This window comes from Microcaecilia unicolor, chromosome 11, assembly GCF_901765095.1.
Source record: "Microcaecilia unicolor chromosome 11, aMicUni1.1, whole genome shotgun sequence".
In the NCBI taxonomy this organism is placed as follows: Eukaryota; Metazoa; Chordata; class Amphibia; order Gymnophiona; family Siphonopidae; genus Microcaecilia; species Microcaecilia unicolor.
In genome coordinates, this window is record NC_044041.1 from 172,463,288 (window position 1) to 172,485,755 (window position 22,468).

Sequence of the window (22,468 nt, forward strand, 5' to 3'; positions counted from 1 at the left end):
AGCTAAATTAGCCCCCAGTAATCAGTTCCGGGCTATGTCCGGGCACTGACACTGAATATTGTGGATTAATTTTAGGCGAGTTGGGTGCCAGAGCTTATGAGGGCTTGGCCAGTGTTCAGTCCATCCATGCATAAGAGTTATGTGGGTGCCGGCACCGAATATGGCTAGCATTCATAGAACCACGGACTCCCCCCCCCCCAGTGCCATCCCCAGTGCTTCCCCTGATCTGCCCGCATATTGGTAGTGCGGTCTGTGGGGATATTCAGCATCACTCTCTAATCAACTGCCACTGAATATCCCCCCTTAGGCACTGGGAAGTGATTTAAGCAATGAGGAGAGGCTTCTGCCCACTTAAATTGTTTTTTGCTACCATCTGTCTGATATACATATATTACACCTCTGTCTAAGACTCTATAAACTTACATTATACATTCATGTCAACTGATATCTCAATTTCTATACTTTTTGACATATTAATTTGTAAACTGTCTTGACTGGGACCTACTGAGAGTGAATAAAGCTTTTAAATAAATAAATGGTCAGTTTGTTCACATCTGGAAAATGGCCTCATAATGAATCTCCTCTAGTGGTGGAAGGTATCTACCATTATAGAACTGCTTCTACAGTTAAACCAACAGAAACCCCCTCCTACTGAATGATAGGTAGAGCTTCTGCATCTAGATCAACAAGTATCCAGTTCTGGTCTCACCTAACAAGTTTCCTTAAAGAATGTCATATGGAAAGTTCATGTGAAACATACTTGATAATTCTTAATGTCACCTCTTTAACAAAAGATATCATGTAATCATGGGAAGATTCAAGCTAAAGGCTCTTCATCTATCCGTCAGGTTATACTATAGATAGAAAGGTGAATAAATCTTTTTAAGTGGACCTACACTACAACCATACTTTATCTTCTGGTACCGGTGATACCCAAAAAGGAAAGGACTAAAGAGCATTCTATAGTAAACCTTATAACACAAACCTTCAGTTTTCCTGAGCTCCTCCACCAAGAACTGGGCCTCTTCCTGGATACGTTCCTCAATGCTTCTCTTCCCCATCCCAAAATTCCTCAGAGTCATGAGGGAAAACCGTCGGAGTTGCTTCCAGCGTTCTCCATTGCTGCTTATGACCCCTGTAGAGAGTGAATAAGTGCTACTGAATTTTTTGAAAAGGATTGGGGTGATTAAAAAAAATATTATCACATCTATTTGTTGAATAACACTATGACCGAGGGCATGCAGTCATCTACAGAAGTAGACTCAGGGACCCAAGAGCAATAGGCAACCAAAACAACAATAATAACAAGAAGAAGAAGAACAACAACAATAAAACACTCATAGGGATCAGGAAGAAGAGATAAATTCACATAAATACATCAGGAAAATGGGTAAATAATTACATCCTTTGGAGGAAATCTGTAAAAGGGCATTAGAAAAGGACAGGGGAAGGGGAAGGACAGAGGAATTCAAACCCAGGGACGAAGGGAGTTTGGCAGCTGGTGAAAAGCAGGATGATGCTGATGAAGCTGAGAAAGAACTTCAGAGCAAGAATGTTTTCTTCCGAAATAATGTCTGAGGTCGGGGGGCAGGGTGAGAGAGAGCGATAAAAATCCATAAGTGGAGAGTGTGCTTAAAAATCGTGTCTGGTAGGAAAGAAGGACTTGTGGCAATCAGTCTGATCCATTTGCAGACAAAACTTGCGGCACTGCTGAAACTGGAAAAAAGATGCTGCTGTAGCATTCAGCGATAGGCTGATATCCTTTCTCAATGTGTCTCTCAAGTTGCTAAAAAGACCCATCCTACAAAGAGTCTCACCAATGATAAAATCAAGTTTATAAGTAGACCAAGCTGGCATTCCTAACAGCGGCTGGTGATTATGTGTTGCCCATAACAACATTTAGCAAAAAAGAAATTCCAGAAAAAAATCTCAAAAGTGTCACAGTGTTTCTTAGTCTCTTACTGGTACACCAATTTACTTGTGAAGCTGGCTGAAAATCTCCCTGTTTAGTTTATCAAAGCAGTGGAACTTCTAAATAGCAACCATTGATTCAGGGGGAATTATGATAATGATGTGAGGACCTGGAAGCTAAAGATGAACGGATTGCCTCAAGGATAGGTGTTTTCACCCCGTTACCCAGTCCCGAAAATTCATTTACGCAGATGACATATACATTGGTATGTAAGCATTCAGCTTCCTGGATATGGAGGATGGTCTAAATGACGATATGGCCGCAGTTCAACAGTACTGCCCAACTTTATCACTTTTTGCAAGTTGTAGCAAAACAGTTTCTTCAGTGTTCCATCTATATCATGCAAATGAAGCAAACAAACGTTTTTCTTCTTGCTCAAAGACTGCACCATGACCTGACCTCAGAGTTGGCAGCAAAAAAACTGGGGTACATCCATGAAGAATCTGAGAATGAACACTCTGGCAGTCTGTTACTCTGTGGCAAGTACTGTGCACCAGTCTGGGCCCAAACTGTATATATGAATTTGGAGGACACACAGCTACATTCCACTCTGTAACATACTAACAACCAGTGGGTACTACTGCTGCATACTACCCTATCAGACCTTCATTTTTGGAGTGCCACAGTTAGTTTATGCACTCAGAGCCCAGTGTAGCATTAAGAGATATTCAGCCAGATAAATCTGCCCAAATTCTCGCTGCTGTTCCCTAAAAGTCCATTTGGTGTCAGTGTTCTCACTGCTGGCTGTGGTAGCAAGGAGAGATCAGCCAGCCAATAGGAGAGAGGTGCCTGCAAGTGATTCCAGTGCTGTTCCTGAGGCTCATACTAACCGTGGTCCTTTGCTGGACGCTGTACACCCTGCACCTGCTAGAAATGGCTCCAGCTAATCTAAGGAAGGTTTCAATATAGGAAATCTCTGGAACTGACAGATATTGGAAGTTGGTAGAAGCTTGAGAGAGCCTTGCCAAATTTAGTAGAGCACTCCCTCTAAGCCCACTCCCTGATATCCAACTTTGTCTTAGGTCCATCTTCTGCTTCTGGCCTTGCAACTACAGGGTGGCCCCTTCACATTTGCCTGAAGCAGTAGCCTAACTGAAAGAATCAGCCAGTTCATACCTTCGCAGGTTGGTCATTAAAGGCATTTGCTAGAGGGAGCAAGGATTCAAGAAAGATCAGGGAAAAGAAACAGAACTAAATCAGTTGCTGCCTTGTTTTAGTGGACAGGAATGGGGAACCCAGTGCTTTTTTTTTTTGCGCTGGTACGCGCCGGTACGGTACAGCATACCGGCACCTTTTTTTCCCAGAGCCAGCTCACTTGCCCGCCCTCATCTTCCCGACAGCCCTGCTTTCTGTTTCTGCCACCCCGAATTTAAATATTTCATTTTTTTTTACCTGAGGTTGCAGCGCCAGCGGTGGTGGTGGCACTAGTGACAGTAGCAGGCAGGCTCACGTCCTCCAGCCTTCCCTTCCCTCTCAGTGTCCCGCCTTCCTCTGACGTAGTTTCCTGTTTCCACGAGGACGGGACACTGAGAGGGAAGGGAAGGCTGGAGGAGGTGAGCCTGCTGCTGTCACTAACGCTGCTGCTGCTGCCGCTATAACTTCAGGTAAAAAAATACAAGATTTAAACGCGGGGTGGCAGGAACAGAAAGCAGGGCTGTCGGGGAGCTAAGGGCGGGCAGGTGGGGCTGAGGATGGAACTTGAACTCGACGGGGCTGAAAAGTGGGAGAGGTGGACGCTGGGGCAAGTCACTGGACATGGATGGGAAGGGAGGATAAGGGGCAAAGGAGAATCGCTGGACATGGAGGGGAGGGGAGGGCAAAGGAGAGAGCAAAAATCGGTGGACATGGATGGTTAGGTGAGGGCAGAGGAGAATCACTGGACATGGAGGTCAGGGGAGAGGAGAATCACTAGACATGGTTGGGAGGGAAGGATAGGGGCAAAGGAGAACCACTGGACATGGAGGGGAGGGCAGGGGAGAGCAGTGGCTTAGCCGAGGGTGGGCTCGGGTGGGCCCAGGCCCATCCACTTTGGGTTCAGGCCCACCCAGTAGCAACACATCTATAATGTGGCTGGCAGGGATTCCCAAGCCCCACCAGCCGAAAACTCCCAACTGTCCCTCCTGCATACCTTTTAAATAGCAGATCTTTGCCTGCAGCAAGCAGCGACTGATACATACTGTTCGCACAGGCCCTGCATCCTTCCCTCTTATGTATTCCCGCCTATGCGGAAACAGGAGGTTGCATCAGAGGAAAGGCTGTTGGTGAAAATCTGCTATTTAAAAGGTATTCAGGGAAGGGTGGATGTTTGAGAGACCATATGGATGCAGGCAAGAAATCACTTGTGGGACAAGGCAGAGTTCTTCTGCCCACCCATCTTGGGCTCAGGCCCACCCAAATTTGGGTGTCTGGCTACGCCCCTGGGGGAGAGAGCAGAGTTGTTGGGCATGGATGGAGGAGATGGCAGGAGAAATGCTGGACATGGAGGAGAAGGAAGACAGGAAGGAGATGCACATGGATGGGTAAAATAGGCAAAAGCTGGATCCACTCTATACCTCCTCCACTCAAATCCACGGAGGACCCAGCTTTTACCTATGGATGTAGGGCAAGAAATGAAGAAGAAAGGAGGAAAGTAAAGAAATAAATGGAAAGGAAGCCCTGGAAATGGAGTTAAGGGAACAGATAAGAATGCAGCAGAATCAGAGACTGGGACCAACAAGATCAGAAAAACAAAGTCACCATACAGCAACGGTAGAAAAAATCATTTTATTTTCATTTTAGTGCTTGGAAGATGTCCAATTTGAGAATTTACATCTGCTGTCTTATTTTGCACTGGGTATACTGGAGCTGTAACAGCTTACAGAAATTATTTATAATGAAAAAAAAATCACGTTATTTTTTTTCTCCTATACTGGTATAGTATTTTCAATGATAATGCTTATATGCACCACGACTGGTATAAGGGGTGTGGCTATGGTGGGTGTGGCTACCATGGGGGCGGAGTCATAGATGGTGATCCTGCCCATAATGAGTACTGGAACCTTTTTTCCTGCAAAAAAAAACAAAACACTGGGGGAACCCGTCCACTCCTACTAAATCCTAAAAGAAAGGAGCAGGAGGCCAATTTGTGTTTCTGTTACCACAACCAGGATGCCCTTTTCCATCTATACAGGGCCAAAGGGTATCAAAATCTGCCATTTATTACCATCTTGTCTACTGCAGCCACCTGCCAATAACTAGGTTAGGAAAACTATAAGTGAATAATAATATCTGAACACTGATATATTTTTAACATCTGTCAATAAGAACAGCAGATATCCTAAACTGTGTGCTTGAAAGATCCTCACCAACTTGGTAAATTTAAATATCTAGGGGAATTAAAGTATTATTAGGAAAGGTATGGAAAACAGGTGTGAGGATGTTATGATGCCGTTGTATCGCTCCATGGTGCGACCGCACCTTGAGTATTGTGTTCAATTCTGGTCGCCGCATCTCAAGAAAGATTTAGTAGAATTGGAAAAGGTGCAGCGAAGGGCGACTAAAATGATAGCGGGGATGGGATCACTTCCCTATGAAGAAAGACTAAGGAGGCTAGGGCTTTTCAGCTTGGAGAAGAGATGGCTGAGGGGAGACATGATAGAGGTATATAAAATAATGAGTGGAATGGAACAGCTGAATGTGAAGCGTCTGTTCATGCTTTCCAAAAATATTAGGACTAGGGGGCATGCAATGAAACTACAGTGTAGTAAATTTAAAACAAATCGGAGAAAAAGTTTCTTCACCCAACGCATAATTAAACTCTGGAATTCGTTGCCGGAGAACGTGGTGAAGGTGGTTAGCTTAACAGAGTTTAAAAAGGGGTTAGACGGTTTCCTAAAGGGCAAGTCCATAAACCACTACTAAATGGACTTGGGAAAAATCCACAATTCCAGGAATAACATGTATAGAATGTTTGTACGTTTGGGAAGCTCGCCAGGTGCCCTTGGCCTGGATTGGCCGCTGTTGTGGACAGGATGCTGAGCTCGATGGACCCTTGGTCTTTTCCCAGTGTGGCATTACTTATGTACTTAATTGTATTTTCATTTATGTCTGGAGACAGGAGGAAAGAATTGTAAATAGTTACTACTTGATCAGTGAAGATAAAGTGTACTGTGCCTAAATCATTTAAAGGACAGTAAAATTTGGTTTAGATAAAAAGACTGTGGGGCCCTTTACAAAGCCGTGGTAGGCTGTACACATGTGCAGTGCATGCCAGAACGTAAATAGGCATGGGCTGGTTTCAATTTTCCACAGGTCCTTCTTCCCAGATGTGGTAAAAACTGGCCCAGCAGGTGCCCAAAGCACGCGCCCACATTACCGCAGGTCACTTTTTGCCGCAGTATAGTAAAAGGGCGCCTGTGTGTGGCGAAGGATTACTGACTCAAAGCCTGGTGCAGCTTGCTGTGGCCTCCCCAGATAAACCCGGGTCCTGCCCCTGGTTCCAAAGCAACAAATTTGATGTGTTTCCCTTCCACCTAGCTTCTTGGGCTTACACTAGACTGCTGCCTGGGTGTGCAGACAAGGGGATTACACAAGAAATCCTACAACTTCCATTTTACTGCAATATTCTACAATTGAAGTGGAGTGAACTAAGCTAATGTGAGGCAATTTCATGATAATGGCTTATCTGGCATTCACCACTCTCTCAGTCAAAAAATACTTTCCGACATCTCAGTTCATGTCTCCTGTTTTTCTTGTATATTCATTTGTATTGAGAAGCCACCATAAATACAACAAATCAGTCATACAATTATAGCACTACAAATAAAAGATAATGAACCTCAAATCATACATAGTCAGTAGAAGTAAATCGATTTTTTTTTACTTGTTCCAAAAGTACAAAGACTAGGGGACAATTTAGGAAATTACATGGAAATACTTTTAAAACAAATAGGAGGAAATAATTTTTCACTCAACGACTAGTTAAGCTCTGGAACTCTTTGCCAGAGGATGTGGTAACAGCGGTTAGTATAACTGGGTTTAAAAAAAGGTTTGAACAAATTCCTGGAGGAAAGGTCCATAGTCTGCTATTGAGGCAGACATGGGAAGCAACTGCTTGCGTGGGATTTGTAGTATGGAGTGTTGCCACGATTTGGGTTTCTGCCAGGTACTTGTGACTTGGCTTGGCCACTGTTTAGAAAACAGGATACTGGGCTAGATGGACCATTAGTCTGACCCAGTATGGCTACTCTTATGTTCTTAAGCTGTTGATTATATATGACATTATCAGTAATACATTTTTGTTCCATGTAGCACTGATAATACTGATAATAATGTTATATAGTAATCAAAAGCATGGATAAGCCATTACCAGAAAATTCCCTCACATTATGCTTAGTTCACTCCACTTCAATTGCATAATAACTGCAAGTTTTCCTATACAGCAAATTAAGACAAATCTTAATAGGAATAATCCCTCTGATGTTTAGCCCTCAGTATATATATATATATATATATATATATATATATATATAATATGTTTATTGTAATATGCTTTGGGTGCTATATGGAACAAAAAATTTATTATTGATAATAATGTCATTTTATAATACCTCTCAATAAAGGGTAGAAAATCTCTAAGATCGGATAACCAAATTGGAGAGGGGATGGGAGGAACTAGCACCAGAAGGTAATTATCTCATCTATATATAATACTGGTTACCCAGCCACATGTCTGCTGCTTCTGTGTTTTCCTCTTATCTCTCTTATATATTCAAATGTCCTTACCGTGACCTTGGATGACTCTGTCCAACATAGGTAGACTTCCCCTAGCGGCAAAATCCTCGCTCTGTTCGTTCAGTGCCTTCTTCACAACTTCATAACCACATAGCACCACCACCGGTTCTGAGCCCATGTGGATGGTGAAGAGTGATCCATATTTATCACTTAGCTAAGAAAAGAAATCATGGACAGATCATTATCTAAGAATCTAACTACTAGTAAAATCTATTGCTAGCAATCATCCAACATTATATATTGCCCCCCCTCCCCGTGCCCCCTTCCAGATCCAATTGATAAAAATTATTTATTAAGGTATGAACTTTCAAGGATGAGTCCACTACAGCATCACACTATGATCACATAAATTTTCATATGTCAAAGCTGTGGAAATACAGACTGTCTATCATAGGAGCCAACATTTCACAATTACTGGGGGATGCTGAACCCAATAGAAATTATCCCTTCCTAGATGTGGAGGGGCATTTTTGAAAGAAACGTCTATGTTTGGATTTGGACGTCTTTGTAAAACGTCCAAATCTGGGGGGGGGCGGAGAAAACTGTATTTCTGAAAAAAGATGGACGTCCATCTTTCGTTTCGAAAATACCAAGGACGTCCTTGAATTTGGATGTCGTTAGACATCAATGTCTTTGACTTTCAGCGATTTTTGAAACCAAAGTCGTCCATGTCAAAAACGTCCAAATGCAAGCCATTTGGACGTGGGAGGAGCCAGCATTTCTAGTGCACTGGTCCCCCTGACATGCCAGGACACCAACCAGGCACCCTAGAGGGCACTGCAGTGGACTTCATAAAATGCTTCCAGGTACATAGCTCCCTTACCTTGTGTGCTGAGCCCCCCAAACCCCCCAAAAAACCACTTCCATAGCCCTTACGGGTGAAGGGGGAACCTAGATGTGGGTGCAGTAGGTTTCCGGTAGGTTTTGGAGGGCTCGCTGTTTTCTCCACAAATGTAACAGGTGTGTGTGGGGGGGGGGGGGGGGGTTGGGCCTGGGTCCGCCTGTCTAAAGTGCACTGCAGTACCCACTAAAATTGCTCCAGAGACCTGCATGTGCTGTTATGGACCTGAGTATGACATCTGAGGCTGGCATAGAAGGTGGCACAATATATTTTTAAAGATGTTTTTTGAGGACGGGAGGGGGTTAGTAACCACTGGGGGAGTAACGGGAGGTTATCTTCTATTCCCTCTGGTGGTCATATGGTCATTTTGGGCACCTTTTTGTGCCTTATTCGTAAAAAAAACACATCCGGGTGAAAACGTCCAAGTTTTACTTTAGGACGTCCTTGCTTTTTTCGATTATGGCTCAAAGATGTCCAAGTCTTAGGCACGCCCAGGTCCCGCCTTCACCACGCCTCCAACATGCCCCCTTGAAATTTGGACGTCCTTGCGACGGACTGCAGTTGGAGACGTCCAAAATCGGGTTTCGATTATACCGATTTGGATGTCACTGGTGGATGGATGTCCATGTTCCAATTTATGTCAAAAGATGGACGTCCATCTCTTTCAAAAATGAGCCTGCTAGTCAAGGAGTTGACTCAATGTTGGGGGTACTCAAGCACACAGCTGGCTCCTATGCTGTCTATAGCTGGTATTTGGAGTTTATTTTACATCACAAAGATATCCCAGTGATTTTTACAACTCCTAGGAGAGAACTAAAAGGGAAGAAGAGATGGAGAAGAAAAATAGTTTTTGGAAATAACTGATATCAACCATCTTATTACCATGGCCCTACTTATTTGCACTTTGAACTGTTCGAGCTTTCACCGAGAGTTCTGTGATCAGTAGAGACTAAATATATTTGAGTAGATAGAATTTCTAAAATATGCTTAAAGACACACAGCATAAAACCAGAATGGTCCATCCAGTCTGCCCAACAAGATAAACTCATTACATATGGTAAGTTAGGCCACCACATACAAGATGAAGAAAACTGCTCATGAAAAACTGTTACCAAACAAACAACTAAAATGAGCATTACATAAATAATAGTCTACAAATTTCTATAACAAAAGGAGGGGAAAGACCTCAGTGGTAGTTCATCACTCTGTTACTGAGATAGAATATACTTCACATGGATCAATCATCAGTCTAAAATCCTCCATATCAGTATACCAAATATTGCCAGAGCTTATTTTCTATAGTATTGTATACTCTAAGGGGCCCTTTTACCAAGCTGTGGTAAAAAGTGCCCTGTGGTGGTGTGGGCATGTGGGATTATCATGCGCTGAGGTCAGTCTTTACCGCAGCGGGAGAAAGGGTACTTTTCATTGATGTCATTAATGGCTGTGTGCTCATTCCAAAATTAGCGCATGGTCATTACCGTGTGAGCCCTTACCACCACCTATTTAGTAGGCTTTAAGGGCTCACGTGCTGCTCACATGGTAATCAGGCAGCACAGGTCAATGGTCGTGCACTGCCCAATTACCACCGAACACGCCTACTCCCCACCACTTGAGCTAGAAAATAATTGTTATTTTCTAGCGTGAGAAATGACGCGCGCCAAAAGCAGAACTACTGCAGGGTGCTTGGGTGCCCGCGGTAGTGTTATTTTGCTGCACACTACCCACATGGTGGTCCTACTGCAGCTTTGTAAAAGGGCCCCTTAATTTATTTGTTAATATAAGAAGGGAACTTATCTTGATACAGGTTCAATGGACCTGCCCATTTCGCTTAGTTCCCAATAATTATAGTGCTACATAAAGACCCGATGATAAGTCCAGTTCTATAAAGGTCACTTGGTGCTATGAAGCCTTTATGGAATAACGCTTAGCATGGAGGACTTACGTCTGCTGAAAACCTGGTGTAAATGTTGGTGCACAACTCATGGTTTATAGTTTATTAAGATTTGCTATCCTTCCATTACCGACTGTCAGTACTCGGAGCTTTGCAACACAATAAAAGTTCAAGAAAACTGAAAGGAACTATAAATTTATATAGGACAGCAGATAGAACAGAGATCATAGAAAGAAAGGAAACCTATCAACAAGAAAACAACAGAAATAAAGAATGATTGCCAAAACATCATACTATGTCAAAAACTTTAACTAAGTTTTGCTTTGAGAGTTTTAAAAGAAGTCTTAGCACGGATGTCAGGTGGAAGGGAATTCCAATGATAGGGGGCTGCAAAAAGGAAAGCATGATGGCTAGTGGACTCTAACCGGTCAGATTTTGAACCAGGAAGTACAAACCGATGGTTGTTAAGTGAAAGGAGGAGACTGGCTGGGGAATAACTTAACATAGCAGATGATGGCAGAAAAAGACCTGCATGGTTCATCCACTCTGCCCAACACGATAAACTCATATGTGCTACTTTTTGTGTATACCTTACCTTGATTTGTATCTGCCATTTTCAGGGCACAGACCATAGAAGTCTGCCCAGCACTAGCCCTGCCTCCCAACCACCAGCTCCGCCTCCCACCACCGGCTCTGCCACCCAATCTCGGCTAAGCTTCTGAGGAGCCATTCCTTCTGAACAGGATTTCTTTATGTTTATCCCACGCATGTTTGAATTCCATTACCATTTTCATCTCCACCACCTCCCGCAGTAGGGCATTCCAAGTATCCACCACTCTCTCCGTGAAAAAATACTTCCTGACATTTTTCTTGAGTCTGCCCCCTTCAATCTCATTTCATGTCCTCTAGTTCTACCGCCTTCCCATCTACGGAAAAGGTTCATTTGCGGATTAATACCTTTCAAATATTTGACCGTCTGTATCATATCGAGGGGCATAATCGAACGGCGCCGGCCATCTCCATGGCCGGCCATCTTCAAGGACGGCGCCACGAAGGGGAGGAGCCAACCGTATTTTTGAAATACGGTTGGGGCCAGCTAAATCGATCGCCGGGTGTAGATCAGATGGCCGGCGTTGCTTTTCAGCCATAATGGAAACCGGGCCCGGCCATCTCAAACCCAGCGAAATGCAAGGTATTTGGTCGTGGGAGGAGCCAGCATTTGTAGTGCACTGACCCCACCTCACATGCCAGGATACCAACCGGGCACCCTAGGGGGCACTTCTAAAAATTAAAAAATAAATAACAATATCTCCCAGGTACATAGCTCCCTTACTTTGTGTGCTGAGCCCCCCAAATTCCCCCCCCCCCAAACCCACTACCCACAACTTTACAACACTACCATAGCCCTAAGGGGTGAACGGGGGCACCTACATGTAGGTACAGTGGGTTTTGGGGGGGGGGGGTTGGAGGGCTCCCATTTACCACCACAAGTGTAACAGGTAGGGGGGGATTGGGCCTGGGTCCACCTGCCTGAAGTGCACAGCACCCACTAAAAACTGCTCCAGGGACTTGCATACTGCTGTCAGGGAGCTGGGTATGACATTTCAGGCTGGCATAGAGGCTGGCAAAAAAGTTTTTTTTTTGGGTGGGAGGGGGTAGGTGACCACTGGGGGAGTAAGGAGAGGTGATCCCTGATTCCCTCCGGTGGTCATTTGGTCAGTTGGGGCTCCTTTGTGAAGCTTGGTCGTGAAAAAAAAGGGACCAAGTAAAGCCGGCGAAATGCTCGTCAAGCCTGGCATTTTTTTTTACATTATCGGGCAAAGCCGGCCATCTCGTGAGCAGGCCCCTATCCTACCCCCATCCTGCCTTCACTACCCTACCAACATGCCCCCTTGAAGTTTTGCCGGCTCCGCAACGGAAAGCAGTTGGCGCCGGCCAAAATCGGCTTTCGATTATACCGATTTGGCCAGGTTCAGGAGATCACCGTACATCTCCTGATTTGAGTCGGAAGATGGACGGGGATCTCTTTCGAAAATGAGCTGGATCACCCCTGTTTCTCCTTTCCTCCAGGGTATACATGTTCAGGTCAGCAAGTCTCTCCTCATACGTCTTGTAACGCAAATCCCATACCATTCTTGTAGCTTTTCTTTGCACCACTTCAATTCTTTTTACATCCTTAGCGAGATACAGCCTCCAACACTGAACACAATACTCCAGGTGGGGCCTCACCAACGACTTACACAGGGGCATTAAAACCTCTTTTCTTCTGCTGGTCACACCTCTCTCTATACAGCCTAGCAACCTTCTAGCTTCGGCCACCGCTTGTCACCCTGCTTGGATTTTGGCGTGGAACGTTAGGTATGATATATAGAATCCGGGAGTTGTTTCTTAAGCCAAAACCAGCTATGTGGGCACAAGACCTGAAAACACCTAAGAAGAAAAAGTCCTAGAAATCAAATATGATAATTTTGCCATTAGAACACAGAAAATTTCCATATAAAATTGTGTTAATGGCAAATATTAGCATATTTTAGTAAAAAGGACTCTTGGCTTTTTATGAAGTATTTGATATAGGTTAATTGACCAATTATGAGAGATTGTCCTTAAATGTTTATAACAGATTTCATCTTAAATGTTTTATTATGATGGTTTCTGTCAATGTATTCTTTAATTTTATAATGGATTTGTATTTGTAATCCATCTTGAGCTGGTTTGCTGTTAAAAAGGAATTTAATTTTCTACTTAAGTTTATGTAGACGCTGATTTTACAATAGGATACCTATGTGAGAACTTCCAACAAGACACTTATTTTATTTTAATTATTTATTTATAATTCCAAGCAAATTTACAAGTTAAACACATATGCACAAGAAAAACAGGGATTATTCTATCCAATAAAAAGAATACTATTATAAACATTCTCAGTTATAAGAGGAAAAACAAAGAAACATCAATCCTTAGACCCTCCTATGGGGGAGAGTAGCCCAAAAGAAAAGTAGATTTAGAGGGGCATTTTCGAAAGGGACGTCCAAGTTGCGATTTGGACGTTCTTGCAAAATGGCGAAATCCAGGGGCGGGGAAAGCCGTATTTTTGAAACAAGATGGACGTCCATCTTTTGTTTCGAAAATGCCATCAGGGACGTCCAAATCCTGAAAATTTGGTCGTCCTTAGAGATGGACATCCCTAGACATGGACGTTTCTGACTTTCAGCGATTTTCGAAACCAAAGACGTCCATGAGCGGCACTTGGGGGTGATTGTGTCTGACGACCTTAAAGTTTTCAAACAGGTAGAAAAAGCGATGGCCAAAGCCAGAAGGATGCTTGGGTGCATAAAGAGAGGCATGACCAACAGGCAAAAGGAGGTGATAGTGCCATTGTATAAGTCTCTGGTGAGGCCTCATTTGGAGTGCTGCGTGCAGTTCTGGAGACCGCACCTATGGAAAGATATAAACAGGATGGAGTCGGTCCAGAGGGCGGCTACGAAATTAGTAAGCGGTCTTGAATGCAAAAATTATAGGGACAGGCGTAGCGAAGGCGGGACTTGGGTGTGCCTAACACTTGGACGTCCTTGACCCAGAATCGAAAAAAACAAGGACATCCCTGATGAACACTTGGAAGTTTTCTCCTGGACGTGCTTTTATTACGACTAAGGCACAAAAAGGTGCCCGAAGTGACCAGATGACCACCGGAGAGAATCGGGGATGACCTCCCGTTACTCCCTCAGTGGTCACTATCTGGTCAGCTTCTTCATATCAAGAAAAAAATCTAAGTTGTTCTAACTATGTTACTATGTTATATGTTACTAAGTTCAGGAGCAAAAAAACCCACATATTTCATACCTAAATATTTCACCGCGCATTTACATGGCTATGCCAAAAGGAAAGTAGCACCTCAATTTTTTTTTTTGTTTCTTCTCTCTTCACTAAGAATTCCTTCCGTTTGCCCATAAAAAAGAAGACCAGAATTCTTAGAATAAAGTCTTATCACTGAGTTCAAGTCCTATTCAAACTCAAAAGCAACTAGTAATGTTCCACGCTCAGAACCTTCTGAGAAAGAACTTTCCAGAATTGCTGATAGGTCCATTCTGGAAGAAAGCTGAATTTGTACTTCTGAAACTTGAGGATTAGGGAGTGCTGGATTGGGGACTATGTTCCAGCCAGCATTGGTGCTACTTTCACTATCCCCTTTTCTTTTAGTATGGGGCATAGTTGAACCACAGAAAAAGGAAACAAGTATTTCCAGCAGGAGTCGAGCAGAAATGCTCCTCCTCATCTAGCCGCCATCTTAACCACTCCCCACAAGACACCTAATTCAAGCCTACTTTATAAAGCCAACATATAAAATAGGCACCCGGATACTGCCTACATAACATACAAATTATGAAGCATATATATACATCTGCTTTAAAGCTGAAGTAATTGCATTTGTGTACTCTATTTTACAAAACACACACCGATATTGTCACTCCTCCTCTGCTCTGCCCAAACTATGCTCCCTGGAACCAAATGATTAATATGTATTCATACCCTGCCTGCAGCCTACACCGGGGCTTTCCCAATGACCCATCCCACCTCTTCTGATGCAACTTCCTGTTTAATCAAGGGAAAGATGGATCAGAGGGGGAGCCCTGGTGCAGGCTGTAGGCAAAGTATGAGTATCGCTGCCACTGCCACTGGGGATGCAAAAGCAAAGACTTGATTTTAAGGTACAATGGGGGTTGGGGGGAGAGAGGGAGCGAGTAAGGGACTTGAGAGAGCATTGTGGGTCTGGAAAGGAAAGTGATAGATGCCGGACCATAAATACAAACTGAGGGAGAGAGGGAAAGAGGGAGAGATGCTAAATAGATGGACGGATGGTAGAGGGAGGGAAGTAGAGGTAGAAGGAGAGAGAGGAAGGTGTTAGAGGGAGGGAGGGAAGAAAGAGGGAGAGATAATGAGGGTCGATGTGAGGGATAGAAAGAGATGCTGGACAATGGGTAGGAGGGAAGGAAGAAAGAGAGGGAGAGTTGGATCTGGGAATGGGAGATATTAGTCCTTTAATCAATGGCATAGCCTCAGGTGAAGAGGGGGTGGACTTTGGGGAACTGGGCAGTTTCATTTTTAAATGTATGCTCTGTTATTTTCTGTTGGGGAAAAATGCTACTCAGCAACAACAATAGAAAAAAAAGCTGGCAAAATGTCTGTTAGTACTTTGTATTCATATAACCATCAAAGTGAAAATATGTGCATACTTTTGCTTTGACAATAGGGACAAATGCTAGGTAAAAAGTAACCACACACTTTGTAACAAAATACATAGTCTGTATATTGCTCCTGGTATTAATCTTAGGCTATGACATCTGCTTCTGTCTCACCATGCCCCCTTCGCTTGCGGTAGGATAATAGGATTGTTTCTAAAATAAGATTCAAGATCAGTTTGTTTACATTAAAGCAACTCCGTGCTAGGCTTAAGCTACCACCAACTGAGCAGAAAGAAGTAGATGACGTACCTTACTGAGTGAACGGTAGATATCTTTACCGTTCAGCTGAAGGATGTTGCCCAGGATGGGGAGGCCAGTGGGTCCAGGGGGCAGCTTGCCGATACCTTGCTTCCTTCTCTTCTGGACTGTGCCTAACATTAATAAGGTGAGACATGCCACCAGCAAGAAAATGCTAGCTCCCACCAGCTCCATTCTTGAATGTTTATCAAGGATCTAGCTTTAGAAACTGAGAGGTATTTTTCAGCCACACAGATTTATATAATATGAGCCCAGGTGGAACTTGATTACTCAGCTTACCTTTAACCAGATTATCATAAACTTTGTTGAACTTAACTTTCAACTGAGTCTTGGATATTATTTATTCAAGAATCTTGCCAATTAACTGTTGATGGTGCATTGTTTGCCAAAGCATTGCTATGCATGTGGTAAAGAAAACTAATAACCCAATGTATACAAGTGAAAGGAATTAATGGCCAGTTAGCTCACGAAAAATACAGCTCAACAGTTGAGTTTGTTCAACCTGCAGTTAGCTGCATGAGAAAACCCAGAGTCCTTGTGGTTGTGCGAGTGACTGGAAGTCTTGGACTCCTCATAGAATAGAAAGTGGGTAGTGAAAAGGTAAAAAAGGAAAACTATATTTCTGTACCAAGGGAAAATAAACAGGCTTCTTCCTTCAAGGATTCTGCACCCTCAATGAAGTCTCTCAAATACAGTCTTTGTACTCAGTCCTCAACAGGTCCCACACTTCACTATATTCTGTTTCCCCTCATCAATCAGGGCCCCTGTAGCTAGTCCCAAACTCAGCTCTCACAGGTTGAACAGTCATTTCTCAGCAGGGCCGGTCTTAGCAAGTGTGGGGCCCTGTGCAGACCAATTTGGTGGGGCCCCATCCTAGCCCTGCCCTAGCCCCCGCCCTAGCCCTGCCACCACCTTAGCTCCAGCCCATTGATAAGCAAAAATAATGCAAAATATCACAGATGCACATTTCAAAAAGCTGACATATTCCAATTAATAAATTCTGAATAAAATACTTTTTTCTACCTTTGTTGTTTGATCATTTAGTTTTTCTATTCGCTTTGCTCCAAGTGTCTTTTATATTATGCAGTGTCTTCTTTCCATTTGATATTTTTTCTCTCACCATGTCCACCATCCTCCTGTGTCCTTATGTGTCCTACCATCTGTAGCCCTGTCCCTATCCTTCCTCAAGTTTCAGTATCTGCCCTCAACGTGCTCCAAACCAGCCCTTAAACTCAGCAGTTTCCCCTTCATCCATATCCAGCATTTCTCCTAACTCTCCTCCATCCATGTGCATCTACTTCCTGTCTTCCCTCCCCTCCATCTATGTCCAGCATTTCTCCTATCTCCCTTCCCCTCCATCCATGTGCATCTCCTTCCTTTGTCTTTCCTTCCCGCCAACCTTGTCCAACATTCCTCTTCTCTTCCCTGCCCTCCACTCCATCCATGTCCAGCATTTCTTCTCTCTTCCCTCCCTTCCATCCATGTGCATCTCCTTCCTGACTTCTCTCCCCTCCATCCATCTGTCCAGCAACTCTCCATTCTCCCCTGCCCTCTCCTCCATCCACCCATATCCAGCAAATTTCCTCTATCCCCTTCCCCTCCATACATCCATGTCCAGCAATTCTCCTCCTTCCCCTGTCCTCCGCTCCATGTCCAGTGATTTCTATTCTCTCCCCTGCCCTCATCTCCATCTATCCATGTCCATTCTCCCCTGCTTTCTCCTCCATCATCTCCAACAAATTTCCTCTCTCCCCTCCATCAATCCCTGTTGTCCAGCAATTCTCCACTCTCCCCTGCCCATCCTGTTTCTTTCCATCCCCTTCCCCATTCTATCCAGCGTCTTCCCCCTCCCCCTTCGCAGCATCTTCCATCTCTCTCTCTCTTTCTCTCTCCAATAAAGAACAATAATGTGGATGCAGCAGCTCACAGGTTTGCTTGCTATGTTTTGAGTGAACGGCGACGGCTGCGCGAGGGAGTGGAAACAGAGATTTACCAAATGCTTTTACTACTGGCGCCCCACCCGCCAGTTCGCCACTGCAACTTCGGGACGGGTAAGAAGGCTAAGCCAGTGCGGGAGCGGGATGGAGCAGAGGAGGCAGAGTTGAGGTGCACCACGCGGGGCCCCCTTAAGCGCAAGGCCCTATGTGGCCGCCTTGGTCGCCTCGGCCTAAGACCGGCCCTGTTTCTCAGAGTCTCTTAACTTCGGTTTCAAGGAATTCCTCCTACCTTACTGGAATCTCTTCTTCACACAAATTCAGGATAGCAAAGTCTACTGAAGGCCATTCCACTTCCCCAGGGCTTCCTCAGGTACTTCAGCCATGAGTAGGGTTACCATATGGCTCCAGAAAAAGGAGGATAGATTGAGCCAGTCTGGGTTTTACTTCCATTGTTTTCAATGGAAGCAAAACTCATACTGGATCAATGTGTCCTCCTTTTTCTGGAGCCATATGGTAACCCTAGCCATGAGGACACATTGCAAGGATCCTTGGTCTCAGGACCTTCCCTTCCAGAGACCTCTAGTTTCAGGACTTCCTTCCTGGAAGCCTCTACACTTGGGGCCTCCCTGATTCTACGCTCTCGGAGCATTTAACCTTCCTTCCATCTGGGCCCTGCCCTTCTGACTCAGGACCTGTTTTGGCAGTGTAACGCCATCTGCTTTCAGGCAGCTAAACTGCCCCCCAGTAAGGAAGTACTCACTGCCATATCATCCACTTCCTCACAGGCCTGTTTGCTAAATTAACAGAATCCATGTCTTTCTGAATGGAATAAAGGTTGTGGTTATACTCAGTGGCGGCCCTACCATTAGGCGGCCTGAGGCGGGAGCCTCAGGCAGGACTCTTCCTGGAGCAGCTTCTCCTCCTTCTTTCCTCCACTCCTTTCCCCAAGTTTACCTTCTTTTTCTATTTTCCAAAAGGTGGTGGCAGCAGCGATTCCCATACGCTGCCTTGACACTGGCACCGGTCTCTTCTCTTTACTGTGGCCCGCCTCTCTGATGTAACTTCCTGTTTTTTCAGAGGCAGGCCACAGTAGAGAAGAGGCCAGTTCTGGTGGCAGGGCAGCGTATATGAATCACTGCTGCCACCGCTTTTTGGAAAATGGAAAAAAGAAGATAAACTTGGGGAAGGGGATGGAGGATGGAAGAGGGAGATGCCAGACTGTGGTCCTGGTGGTGGGGGAGTGGCATCTCAGCACTGCCTCAGTTGGCATCTTGCCTTGGGCCAGCCCTGGTTATACTTCTGGAAGTCCTGCTGACTATAAGGCCTGTTTGTCAGATGATTCCCTTTGAGTCCTAGCAGGCTTGCAACAATTAATTCCTGGCAACTACTATGCAGCTAGGGAAGGTGGTGCAGCAGTGAGCACTGTCGAGGAAGGTGCAAGATTTGGTCAGTACAATGGCAGGATCAAAGTTGGATTGTACCACACTCTAAATCTAGATTTAATGTGCACTTTTTAAAGGCTTTTTCTTTCTTATTTGCAGGTCATGCATTAATGTTCCCATTAGTGCGCAGAACGTACAGAAAGTTAATGTGGGAGCGCTTACTGCTTCATATTTAGGAGGTGCTATGTGCTCCCATATTAACCCAGCATTAGCCAGTTTTCACACACTACTTATAATGCACTAGCCAGTTAACACTTCTACGCCAACTCTCTATCTATGTCCTGTCCCCACATAGAAAAATTCTTAAAAATGTAATAACATGTAGTTTAGGGCATGGGAACAGGGAAAAAAATGCTTTAATGTGTTTGTGTTGTAGCCCGTTTCATGAAGTAACCACTCATTAAGGGCTAGATTCTATATATGGACACGCCTAAATTAAGGCGCAATATATAGAATGTGCCTGGGCCAAGCAGATGCACCTAAAATCTAGGCACATCCATTTACTCAAGCGAAAAGCTGGTGTAAATGCCCGTGCCTACACCTACGTGCAGTGGTACAAATTCTATAACAGCATGCGTGATTGATAGGCCTGGCACGCCCACAGTCCGCCCATGACCGCACCCCCATTTTGGCTGCATGAATGTGGATTTGGATTGTGTGCATCAGAATTTACATGTACCATTTTGCTGTCCTAAGTTATCTAGATATCAGCATTCCTCACAACCAGTCTCCAAATAAATTCAGACTCTGCCCTGGCTCCACTCTAGTACTGCCCTAGTGATTTTTTGCAACATTATTATTTGTCTAAGATCTTATCTGTATATACCAGAGGTTCCCAAACTTTTTCAGTTCATGGCACTCTTAGTGTCCAAGCAATTTTTCAAGACATCCCCCCCCCCCCCAGCCACATGGGTCTCCGCACCCCCCCCCCCCCCGGCCACATGGGTATTCACATACCACATGGGTCTCCGCACCCCCCCCCCCCCCCCCCCGGCCACATGGGTATTCACATACCCCGGCCACATAGGTCTCCACACACACCCCAGCCACATAGGTCTCCCTTTCCCTGCAGCCCTCTCTTCCCAGAAAGTCTAGCACACCATTCCCTGCAGCCCCTTTCCTCCCATAAATCCAGCCCACCATTGCCTTCCCCAAATCCATCATCGCTCACTACCTTCCTTCCTGCAGGTCCAGGATCACTGCCGCTTCCCTCTCCTTCCCACACTGCCGCTGCATTGCTTGCAGCCATGGGCATAATTTGGGGGGCATTGCCCCCCCCAAATGCAGGGCTGGCACAACCTGGCTGCAGGCAGCTCTCAGTCACCCTGACCGCCCTCAGCTACCCGACAGCCCTCCTCTCTGTTCCTGCTGCCCTGCGTTTAAACCTTTTATTTTAATTCGCAGTGGCAGCACTGAAAACAGCCCAGCAGGCTCGCCTCCAGCCTTTCCGTTGCCTCTCAGTGTCCTGCCTTCCTCTGATGATGTATTTCCTTTTTCCGTGAAGGCGGGACACTGAGAGGGAAGGGAAAGGCTGGAGGTGAGCCTGCTGGGCTGTTTTCAGTGCCGCCACTGTGACTTAAAATAAAAGGCTTAAACGCAGGGCGGCAGGAACGGAGAGGAGGGCTGTTGGGGAGCTGAGGGCGGGCAGGTGGGGCTGGGCTGGAACTCGAACTCGGGGACTGAAAAGGGGGGGCTGGGGCAAGTTATTGGACATGCATGGGAGGGGAGGATATAAGGCAAAGGAGAAACGTTGGACATGGATAGAAGCAAAGGGCAGAGGATAATCGCTGGACATGGAAGGGGAGGGCAGGGAGGAGAAGAGAACTCACTGGACATGGATGGATGGAGGGGTAGGGGAGAGAGGAAATTTGCTGGATATGGATGGATGGTGGAGAGGGCAGGGGAGAATGGAGAGTTGCTGGACATGGATGGATGGGGGGAGGGAAGACAGGAAGAAGATGCACATGAATGGAGGGGAGGGAAGACAGGAGAAATGCTGGACATGGATGGAGTAGAGGGCAGGTGAGAGAGGAGAAATGTTGGACAAAGGAAGGAGATGCACACGGATGGAGGGGAAAGGAGAGAGGAGAAATGCTGGTTATGGATGGAGAGGAAACTGCTGAATTTAAGGGCTGGATCAGAAAACTTTGAGGGCAGATGCTGAAACTGGAGGAAGGATAGGGACAGGGCTACAGATGGTAGACTGGACGCATAAGGGCACAGGAGGATGGTGGGCATGGTGAGAGAAAATATATCAAATGGCAAGAAGACACTGCATAAAACAGAAGACACTGGGACCAATGCGTATAGAAAAACTAAATGCTCAGACAACAAAGGTAGAAAAAAGTATTTTATTCAGAATTTATTAATTGGAATATGTCAGCTTTTGGAAATGTGCACCTGTGATATTTTGCATGTAAGTTTCAATTTCTCTAGTATTGCAGCATGCCGAGTCTAACTTCTTGAGGTAACTTTCCAGTTCAGTATTTTGCCTTCGTGTTTTTTGATTTCTAGTTCCTTGTGTCATATCTGTTGTGTTACGTGTGATAAAGGTGTAGTATTCTGCTAGCATGTAATATTTGCAGCCCTTTTGTTTAGTTTTTTTCACTAGGTAGGTACTGGTGTTTTAGAGCCCGGTGTAATTACAGTTCTGCCTCTCCACGCATAAGGTTGTAGCTCGTCCTGTCCTTGGAATTAGTGCTGTTATGGTTTGGTAAGGTTATGAGTGTGTTTTTGCACAAGTTTGTGTATAGTGTTTTGCAGTGGAGATTTTGTGTGTTGGCCTTAATGAGGTGGCACCAAAACATCAGAAAGGGTTTTAGAGCTTAAATCATGACACACTACCTCTTGAAGGATCTACATACAGTATAGAGCCTATGTATTTCTAAGGTCAATACTGGTATGGTGTGAGAAAGGGGGTGGGGAAATACTACTGGAGAGGAAGAGGGAGTGCTGGGTAAGGAGGAAAGAAGGAAGGAAGGGAGAAAGAGCTGGCTTTTTTGGGAATAGCCAAACAACATTGTGTGGCATAAACTTTAATAATTGAAAACTTTTATGAAAACACTTTATCCCAAACTTGGCGTGTACTCATATTTTTGCATACATGATTTAA

At 44.9% G+C, this 22,468-nt stretch overlaps 1 protein-coding gene across 1 annotated transcript in view; it reads right to left on the reverse strand.

The window, feature by feature from the left end:
- LOC115479940 (cytochrome P450 2C20-like) overlaps positions 1-16,171 on the reverse strand; it is a 31,748-nt gene extending 15,577 nt beyond the window's left edge. The window contains exons 1-3 of the mRNA XM_030218274.1: positions 15,969-16,171; positions 7,736-7,898; positions 986-1,135 (exon numbers count right to left, since the gene is read on the reverse strand). Of these exons, the coding sequence (XP_030074134.1) occupies positions 986-1,135; positions 7,736-7,898; positions 15,969-16,151 (496 nt within the window). The 5' untranslated portion in view covers positions 16,152-16,171. The remainder of the gene's footprint in view (positions 1-985; positions 1,136-7,735; positions 7,899-15,968) is intronic.
- Positions 16,172-22,468: the final 6,297 nt, after the last annotated feature.